Raw genomic sequence first — 10,574 nt, 5'->3', positions numbered from 1 at the left:
TCTTTTTATACAAAAAAAAAAAAAAAAAAAGGGATCTGATCTTGTACCTAATTTGTTGTGACAGTGCCACCACTTAAAGTACAGCAATTATGCAACCCCTTAATTTGAATTGCATTTTGCGAGTGTTTTTCACGTACACGAACCACGAACACGGACCAACTTAAGCCGTCAAGTTAAAATCGGCATATTGAAAATAAATCACTCGGGCTACCTAAAAGAACGTAGGTATTACAAAAAAAAAAAGTTCATGTAAGCATATATACTTGAATTTGAACTTTAAACATATAGGTTCATGTAACTTTTGGTAGGGCTTCGCGGCTTTCCTTCACTCGGCGGTCCTAGTTCTGAGAGGATCGAAAAAGTACACTTTCTCACTGCCTTTTAGTGAGAAGTGGAGCCGGGGGAGCCGGGTCCCGGGCGCTCCACGCGCCGGGGCCGAGAAGTTCGCGGGAGGCGCAGGGCGGGGCTTCCTCCCGCCGACTCGGAGCCCGGCTCTACTTCTCCGAGTCCACGTCTCTTCCTCTGGACAGACGTGTTTCTTCAGGTCGGGACCGGCCAACGTGACAGCCGCAGACCTTTCAAAAGGGAGCTTGGGCCCCGCCTCGAGGATCTCCCCCGGCCCCGGCAGCGCGGGCCAGCCGGTCAGGCCCCTCCCGGACTGCGGCGCGCGGCCCCTCGGGCCCGAGCCCGCCGCCGCCTCGCCTCCGGGCGCCCACCTCGCGGCGCCGCGCGCAGCATCCCCGGCATGGAGACCGGCTCGGATTCAGGTCAGAGGCCCGCGCGTCCGTGCCGAGCCACGGCCGCCGCAGGCTGCTACGGCGCGGCGGGGCGGCTAGGCCGGGCCGCCCGCGCAGGCCGCCGCGTGCCGGGTCCGCGCGGGGAGCGCTCGCGGGGCGGGCGGCGGCAGGTGGGCAGGACGAGCCGCGAGCGAGCGAGCGCGGGCGGGCGGGCGCGCGAGGGGCCTGGCGGGGGGGCCGCTGGGAGGATGGCTCAGCTCTTTCTAAATATAAAACCGGCGTGAGTTGGGCGAGCGCGGCGCGGAGCCGCAGAGCCGCCGGGAGGGCCGGGCGCACCGGGACTCGGCCGACAGACGGCGGCGGCTCCGCAGAGGCGCGAGGCGGTGGGAGCGCCCGAGTCGCGAGCTCGCGGGGGACCGCGAGATCGACGCGTGCTGCGAGGAGGACGCAGGAGGCGGCGGCAGGCGGGCCTCGTGGGCGCAGCGCGGCCCGCGCCGAGCGACCGGAGGCGGCTCCCGGCCCCTGCCGCACCGCGAGCGGCGAGCCCCCCGCGCCTCGCGTCCGCGCCCTCCCGCTCCGGCCCCTCCCTCCCTCCCTGGCGCAACATGGCTGCGGCCGCCGCCTCCGCCTCCCAGGACGAGCTGAGTAAGTGCCACCGCGAGCCCGCGGCCGCGAGTCGGAGCCGGCGCTGCGCAGGGCCGGGGGCGGCGGCCGGGGCCGGGCGGGCAGGCCGGGGCGCGCTGCCTCCCGCCGGGTGCCGGGTTGGGTGGGCGGGCGGCGGCCGCGGGGGGCTGGGGCGCTCGGGCCTGGCGGGCGGGCGGGGCGCCGGCCGCCGGCGCTTGTAGGCCTCAGGTTTGCACCGTCACGTTGCGAAATTGAAACCGGAGCCCCGGGCGGAGCCACCTCTGCCCGCGATCCGCCCCGGCCCGGGGGTGGGGGCAGCCCAGCCCCCTGCTCGCGACGCTCGGGCGGGCGGACCGGCTGGGGGCCCAGGGTGGCGGGCAGTGTCGGCCCGTCCCGTCTGACCCCGCCGTGGCCCCGAGTCCCAACTGTTTGGGGAGTTCTAGAAATGTAGATTTGGCGGGGAGGAAGGGAAGAAGGTGCCTTTCTGTGACACCTTAGAAATCAGCGGAAAGGTCAAGAATAGGCGGTGACCCTCAGGTGGAGCAGGAAGGACGGGAGGGCGGAGAGAGGGGTCGCCGTGCTAGACGCAGGAGGAACCGCGGGGTGACAGCGGTTTCAGAAAGGAGAGCCAGCGCACGCTCGACCGTAAACGGTGCAATTTTTCAGGGGCCGGCGATCTTAGGTTCGGGGAGAGCTGTGGCCACCCTGAATCCCAGGCCGCCCCGCCCGCCGCCCGGGTTCACCTCGATGCTTTGTGGGAAGTGTAGTTCCAAGGCGCCGCAGGCCCACGCTGGGGTCATAAAAATTGAATTTTCCTAGAACATGTAAGATGATTTCTGATTGCGTTTGGGGGTGGTTAGATGAAATGCTTACGTTGAGCGTTTGTTTGTTTCCTCAGCGCTGCCCTTCAGTTCATGACAAAAACAAGAACGGTGTTACTTAGGGATGATGTGAGTTTTAAATGGAATGTACCATGGGCGAGGTGTCGCAAGCCTTGTGAAGTTTTTGTTGTTACAGTCCCTTCGGAATTTCCATCCGAAAGTAGTTATAAACATAATAATTTCTGTTTCTTTGGTGCTTGGCAGTTTGAAGCTACTTTTATATGTACGTGATCTCACTCTTGCCCTCATAACAACCTTGTGAAGTAGGTAGGTAGGAATTATCCTTGTTTTAAAGAGGAGGCAAGTTTAGAGAGATTAAGTTGCTGCTTTGACATAAAACTGGTGTAGGCGGAGTAATGTTTGTTCATTTTGAAGTTGAAATACACAGTTGGTGTGACCCTGGGCGTGATGGAGAGTCTGAGTGGACAAGGTCTCCTGGTGTGTTCAGAGATAGACAAGGTTTGAGAGCCGGAGTTGATTGTTCCTCTGTCAATTCCAAGCTGGAGCACCCTTCCAGGCCTCCTGGGGAGATCAGGTCCCTGGTTTTTTTCTTCCATTTTTGTTGTTGTTGTTGTTATTGTGGTAAAATACACATAACATAAAGTTTACCATCATAACCACTTTTAAGTGTGCAGTTCAGTGGTGTTAAATACATTCATATTGTGCAACCATCACCACCGTCCATTTCCAGAATTCTTCTCAACTTGCATTACTGAAACTCTGTACCCACGGAACCTTAACTCCCTATCCCACCCCACCTTCCTCCAGCCCCTGGCAGCCACCATCCTGCTGACTGTCTCTGTGATTTTGACCTCTCTAGGTATCTCATATAAGTGGAATCATACATGGTTTGTCTTTCTGTGACTGCCTTATTTCACTTGGCATAATGTTCTCAAAGTTCATCCATGTTGTAGTATGTGACAGTATTTTCTTCATTTTTAAGTTGAATGATACTCCATTGTGTACATATATCACATTCTCTCGTCCATTCATCTGTTGTTGGACACTGGGGTTGCTTGTACATCTTATCTGTTGTGAATAATGCTGCTATGAACATGGGTGTACAAGTATTTCTTTGAGATTATGCTTCCAATTCTTTTGGGTATTATATGCAGAAGTGGGATTGTTTGATCCTATGGTAATTCAATTTTTAAGTCTTTGAGGGACCACCATACTGTTTTCCACTGTGGTTGTATCATTTTACGTTCCTACCAACACTGCACAAGGGTTCCAGTTTTTCCACATCCTCACCAATGCTTGTTATTTTCTTCTGTATTTTTGAAAGTAGCCATTGCAATGGGTGTGAGATGGTCTGTTTAAATTGTTATACTGCATGGTATCTGGGTTCCTGATGTGCCACTAAAACACTTAAAATCCGAATTACCGTTTGGAATGGAGGACACAACTAGAAGAAGGATTGGGTATCATTCTATATGGCTGATGTACACGTGTAGATGCACTGTGTTTCTGTATATTAGGTACCTGTTAAGGTGCTGGTAGTCCTTCTGGTTAAGGAACTTATGGTTTTAGCAGCTACTGGAAAAGTTAGGAGCAAATAATTCCAGTCCTTGCTTTTCCATTTTTTTGTTTGGTCACATCATCAGTCATCAACCACAAATGTCTGTTGACTTGGTTTCTGTACTTCAGAAGAGATTAAATGCTTGGCAGCTGGTACCTTAGAATAATTTAACTTGAAATTAAATACATAAGTAAGTGGCTAAGAAGTTTCAAATAAGCCACTTTTAGTTTTAGAATGGCTATAATAAAAGAGATGGCTGATGGAAAGATGCTTTATAAGATTTTTTAAAAAGGAGCCAAGAATCTGAATATTTGCTGGCTATTATTTTTCAGTAGTAGAAGAAAATAAAAGTGAACTATTGGATGTCTGCATTTTTTCCCCTAATATTTTATTGTAAAAATCTTCAAAAATACAGAAAAGTTGAAAATAAGCATTTATATATTCACTACCTGGGTTCTGCATTTGATATTTTATTAGCTTTATCATGTATCTGTCCATCTTTCAATCCACCTTTACAATTTCACTTTAATTATTTTATTTTTTATTAAAAAATTGTGGTAAAATACACATAACAAAACTTAATCATCTTTATACAGTTGAGTGGCATTAAGTACTCAATCCATCCTTTTTAGATGCATTTCAGAGTAAATTGGAGCTATTTGTAAACATCCCATTCAGTATTTCAGGACTAGCATTAAGTGCTTTGTGTATATTCTTTTATTTGTCAAAGTAATCCTAAGGGGTAGGCAAAATTATTATCGCTGTTTTATGTAATGGAAAACAGACTTTTTAGGTTCCCCAGGTCCTGCAGCAAATGAGTTGGAATTGAATCCCAGGTGTCTCAGACTCCAGTGTGCACTCAACCAGGCTTTAGGCTGTATTACCTCTGTTCACCGAGTGTTCATGTGGACAAAAAGATCTAGTCAGATGGGCTGCTAAAAATCTTAGCTGGATGTTACTATTACAATTATTTGACTACTGTTTAGCTTTGCTGTGGGGTGCAAAAGAAACACCACAGTCCACGAGTGGAATTATAATACTGCTGAGAAGAAGGAAGAATAACTGTAAACAGCTATGTTAAGGACCAAAATGTATGCTTACATAATATAGATAATGCTAAAATAATGCTATCTGTGGTTCCTATGTCTGCTATTTAGAGATGTATGTCTGGTAACAGTGGGTTTCTATAGATTTCAAATCAGCATTTTCTATTTTTGTATTTGAGGTGACATGCGTGCCATAAATTTAAATTAAATCTACAGGTGCTTTCAGTTGTATCTGCCACCGCACTTTGCAGGAGCTCCTGAGAAGCAGAACTGTTAGGTTTCTCTTTTATTTCATTTTTATTGATTGATTGGTTGATGAGTATCATTGACACATGAAAGGTAAGCAGGACAGTCTTGGGCCGGGATATCTTAGAATCTGTTATCCTCTCACAAATATCATGTAATTGTCACTTTGAGTCAGGTGATTGTAAAGCTTAATGTTTACCAAAAGCTTACCATGTGTTCTAGTCACTTTGTACATATTAAATGAATCCTTGCAGCAGCCCTGTGAGTTTAGTCCTATTATTGTCTCAGTGGTGGAACTTCCTTCATGTTACAGAGTTAGGACTTCAATTCAGATTCTCTGATTCCTGTTTATATGTTAATTCCGACTGACTGCTGTATTACCATCTCTGAAAGGGAGAATATACAGTTTATAACAAGAGCAACATGTTCCCCCCCCCCCCCTCCCCCCCATCTTAATAGCCTCTGGAAGAAATCTGCTGTAGTGTATAAAATGTTGTAGTATTCTGATGTTTATTGAATAGAAATAGTAGATTTTTGGGTGAGATGCAACCACGGAGAACAGTTAGTTCTGATTGTTAAAGAGAGTTCTGAAATCTAGATTGTAAATTACTTGAGATCATAGTCTGTAATTTTTTTCTTTATATTCAGGGTGCTATAACTGTTTGGAATGAAATGAAATTCAGGGCAGAGCATGTGGGCTAGTTTTTCTTCTAATATCCTCTGTCAGTTCATGGAAAAGTTGACATTGTAGTTATATTGCAGGAGTGGATAGGGAGACTTCTGATAGAAGGAAGGAAGCATTTGTGACTTTTCACCTGGTCAGCAGTTGAGGGGTTTCATATTCTGGGCTTCATAATTATAGGGCATCCTTAGAATCTGATCTTCATTGGGATAAAGACAACTCAAGGAGTAATGGCCTGTAATCTTAAGGCCCACGGACACTATTCAATTTGACCACTTGACATAACCATGGGGCACTTCACTTGCAAAAGTTGGCCAGATAATCAACATGTCAGATACCTTCTGAGAGAGGCTCTGCCAGTGCCAGGAATCCTAGTGGCTTTTAGAGGATGAGATGTGGGAAGCTGTCTGTGTAGGTAAATGTGATTCTGTGGTCATACTGAAATAGCCCTAGAGACAGCCATCCATGCAGCTGAGCTGATCTTTGTAAATCAAACCTGTATGGTTTAAATTTTGGTTACTTAGTCACATATGAAAAGTTAAAGTGAAAATAATGATATTTCTATTTTTTATCAACTTCTGATTCTTAATTTTCACCCCATTCTGTTTTGAATTAAGCTTTCAATAAACTAATATTTAATAAAGGCCAGTGTCAGAATAGTTGGCACTGGGACATTCGAACTTGTTCAGAAGATAGATGTTAAAATTGTCGGCACTTCCAGGGTGCTCAGATGGTCTGATCCAAGTTTCTGGTCTCTGGTTTCAGGCCTGGCCAGTCTCTGCCTTGATGCTTGTCATCTTATGTGGCTTGTTTTCCCCACACATTTTCCAGTTAAATAAGACTTTAAAAATTGACCAACTTCTGGTCTTGTCCTCATAGGGCATATAATTCAGTGTAGAGACAGGTTTATATATGAATATAAATAACTCATGAGGCATAATATGAAAAATGCCTAACACAGTTCTTTGGAAATTTCAAGTGAGAATAGCATTCCAAGTTAAGAGAAAAATAGATTAAGCTAAGACATAGAGGTTAGAAAATGTTGTGCATTTTCAGAGAAAGTGTGAGTGAGTCTGATGTACTGAGTAGGCGTGCTATGGCTGTGTGAGGTGCTGGGAAAGGAGATAAAATTTGTAGTTTGATACTTGGCCCTTTTTACCTTTTATGTTCTTCTTACAATTTGGGATCTTGGACAAATAATTTTACCTTTCTAGGTCTCAGTTTCCTTCTCATAAAATTGGGATAATAAGAAATACTCATAATGTTGTTATGATTAACGTATGTGAAAATGCACTGTCTAAACAATTAAGCTATATATAAATTATTATTATTATTATTCAGGGGGGGTGCAGTAGGAGATGGGGCTGGGAAGATAGGTTGGGACCAGCTTGTGTGGGAATGCCAACATAACTAGTTTGGACTTTGTTCTGTAGACAGAAGAGGACCATCAAAGGCTTTTAAGCTGGAGTGTAACATGAGTAGATCTGTTTTATAAGGATAACAGGTGGCCGTGGCGTAACATTGATTTTAAGAATCCAGAGACCAAGAGCGCAAGACTAATTAGGAGGGTATCACCGTGGCCAAGTGAAGGAAACATAGGGTCTGAAGTGGGAGAGTGAAAGTGGATTTGGCAAGAAGGTGATATATCCTACAATCCCTAACGTAGGCAGAAATCATTGGCCAAGTAGATAAGCATTATTTAAGAGAGGGAGGAGTTAGAGATGATTCTAAGAATCTACTTGAGAGATTGCGGTGGAGTGGAGATTGTAGTATTTAGACAGATGTAGGGAGGTGGAAGTGGAGAAAAGAACAGGTTTGTGTTCAACAGAGTATTTGTTGAGTGAGTAAGTTGAGTTACTGGGGCGCCCATGTTATGTTGTTTAGGGAGACAGTTTTCAACAGTAACAAAAACATCTGGTGTTGGAGTCAGAGATGGTTTTGAATCCTGGCTCTCCTGCATTCGATTAATGTCCTTGAACAGAGGACCTAACTTCTGGGCTTTGGTTTTCTCATCTGTAAAATGGGTTAATAACAAAATCTATTTCACAGAGTTGTTATAAGAGGGGGAAGAGATAATACATATTAAGAACTGGGCATAGTGCTAGGCATGTGGATTCCTGTGTATAGGAACTTAGGTTTCTGAAGCTTGGTAGAGGGTGGGGGTGATGGTAGAGTCATGGGAATGGACACATTGTCCTGAGGACAGCTGTCTGGTGCTATATGTAGGGGTGAGAAGAAGACAGAAGAACCAGGGAAGGGGATCAGGAGTGCTGAGAGAGGGCAGAGGTTCCCAGGGTTATGAATATTAACCACCTACATCCTCAGTTGTAATGTACTAATAATGTGTACCTACTAATACTCATCTTGTAAAAATGTTATATAATTACACTTTCTTCTAATTTTAATGTAAGGCTTTGTATGCTGATGATTTATATGTATATGTACACATATACATATACGATAAAATAAATGCTGTATTGGTATTCCAGTTTTTTTAGTCTTCTGTGAATAATTACCAGTGTATTTTTTTTTAAAGTATTCGCCTATTACCTCTATACAATAAATTTTGTTTGTGGACATATTCCTTACTCCTCCAATTTGATAATCACTGTAATTTTTTTCCTCCTCATTTTGAATTTACAAAGCAGGGCATCAAATTAGATCTTAGCATAGAAATGAAAAGTGCTTTTTTGTTTTCTTAATGGTAGCTGTGAGTATAAATCTTTTAATTGTTTTCTTTCCTGGTGTTCTAAATAATAGATTCTTTATACAATTGCATGTGTACGAGTGGATGAACGTACCACTGGTGATCCAGAGGATTTTTGTCAAGACTGGATAAACCATGTATCACATTGATTGTAGAGGTTAGTAGTTCCTTAGTTCCTTAGGATGTGTGCATTTTTTTGTAGTAGCATTTAAAAATGCATAGGTTATCAAGTAGCATTTTCCTGCCAAGATCTTCATGGGTTTTTCTCCTTTTCTAGCTATCTTAAGAGAGTTGGTGAAGTTCATGTTAGTTTATATATTCCTGAAGCCTCTATTCTCTGTCATTGCACAAACATAAATTTAAAAAATCAGCAAGAGAGAGAAAAAAGATAAAACTTGAAGACATTGCTTAGCTGTGTGCACAAGGAAAAATCTATGAGTGTTCGTTTACAAGTGGTATTGTCTGCCACAGCCACAAAAGATGATTTTACACGCTGCAGGAATATTATCCTGGAGTTAATTGTTTTATTTGTAAAAAAAAAAAAAAAAAAAAAAAAAAGGCGTTAAAAATGGCGTCATGATAGTAATTGGATATTCCTAATTCTGCCTTTTTGACATCTACTGTGATAGAAAAGCCACTTAATTCTACTTCATTCTGAGGCTGAATACGTATGGTGTCAGTGTCCTTCTTGGATGATATTGGATAGTCCTTTGATTGAAACTCTATATGTTCACATTGCAACTCTCTGATCTCATGAGCTCAATATCCAGTGAGTACCTGGGATTTTGTGGCTTCAACTCAAAGTCCATTTTGTTGCTGTCTTCTATTGCATTCCCCTTCCCCCAGTGCATTCTGTTTTTCAGTATGTATATTGCTGATGATGTGTATGATGTCTGAATTCATTTAGGTGGAATTTTGAGGGATAGAATGCATGGAATATTTTATAAATCAAAGTTCAACTTCAGAGTAAACTTTGGTTTATTTTTGCTATCTTCGTTCCATTTTAGAGAAATGGAAAATTGGGAGGTTGGAGGAATTGTAGAAGAGAAATGGGGACATTGTTCATTTGCTTCTAGATTCTTTCTCTGTCAGTGTTTTTGGGCCTGTGACAGATATGTTAATGAAATTAATGATCTACTGAAGGCAAGCAGTATACCACAAATGCTGGAATTTAAATAGTGACTTAAATAAGGAATATTCTAGTGTTTACACATCCAAATGAGCATTATCCTAAGTAATTAGCTGCTTTGGGTGGATCTTCACTGTCACATATTTGACTTTTATGTAGTTTGACCTCTTGCATGGTATATTGTCTCCTCTAAGCTGGCTTTCATAAGCTGAACTAATCTTTCTGTTCATCAGTTTACTAACACTGATTTCTAAGTGGACACCTGCCAGCTGCTGTTTCTGGGGGAAAGGACTTCCTTGGGAGGTGGGAGTGGTTGTGGAGCTTAGTGCATCTAGAATCTGACACTTATTCATTAAATCTAGGTAATAGATGAGGGCTTCTGTCTCATCACTTGGCCCAACCCTGCCAAGCTAACCTAGTCACTTCTTCCTTCCCTCCCTCTGTGTGTGTGTGTGTGTGTGTGTGTGTGTGTGTGTGTGTGTGTAGGGGGTAGTAGAATGTGTATGTGAGAGCAAGAGGGGGTAGCCTTGCTTTGGGCTATGCTGGGTTAAAGTAGCCTGACGTCATATGCAGGTGGCTAGGACTTCTGAAGTGGCAGGAGAAGGAAGACTCCTTTTCCCTTTCCTGCTCAGAATGTAGTCCATAGTGCATCCTGGTGCAAGGCTTTCAATATTGCACTATCTGCCTGGGCCCTGGGGCGTAAGACTGGTGGGCTAGGGGACAGGAAGATGGTCTGTCTGATTGCCTTAGTTTGGGGGTAAGGGGTACCAGCAGGGACTGTGTCAGCAGGAACCTTTTGCTCTGAACCTTGTTGCTTGCAGAGATTTACATCTGTCACCCCTTGGGGCTGCCCTGGCTGGAAGGAGGCAACTCTTGCAGCAGCCATGATGGAATGGGTCCTCTCCCCACCACCTGACCTTTATTGGTGTTTACTACTGGACTTCCTGACGTTCTCCTTTTAATTTAAAAAAATTTTAAGTATATTTATTTATTTTGAGGCGGG

At 44.4% G+C, this 10,574-nt stretch overlaps 1 protein-coding gene across 4 annotated transcripts in view; it reads left to right on the top strand.

The window, feature by feature from the left end:
• Positions 1-402: 402 nt before the first annotated feature.
• Positions 403-10,574, top strand: part of ECPAS (Ecm29 proteasome adaptor and scaffold) — a 106,369-nt gene continuing 96,197 nt past the window's right edge. The window contains exons 1-2 of one of the 4 annotated variants that reach the window (XM_060609040.3): positions 471-767; positions 8,496-8,599. In XM_060609040.3, coding sequence (XP_060465023.1) covers positions 8,578-8,599 — 22 coding nt within the window. In that variant the 5' untranslated portion in view covers positions 471-767; positions 8,496-8,577. Of the gene's footprint in view, positions 768-961; positions 1,383-8,495; positions 8,600-10,574 lie in introns of those variants that run through there. The other 3 variants (XM_060609042.3, XM_060609041.3, XM_060609039.3) reach the window with 3 other exon arrangements.

Source organism: Panthera onca, chromosome D4 (genome assembly GCF_046562875.1).
Source record: "Panthera onca isolate mPanOnc1 chromosome D4, mPanOnc1 haplotype 2, whole genome shotgun sequence".
NCBI lineage: Eukaryota > Metazoa > Chordata > Mammalia > Carnivora > Felidae > Panthera > Panthera onca.
Note: the sequence above shows the minus strand (reverse complement) of the source record. Positions and strands in the feature narration are given on the sequence as shown.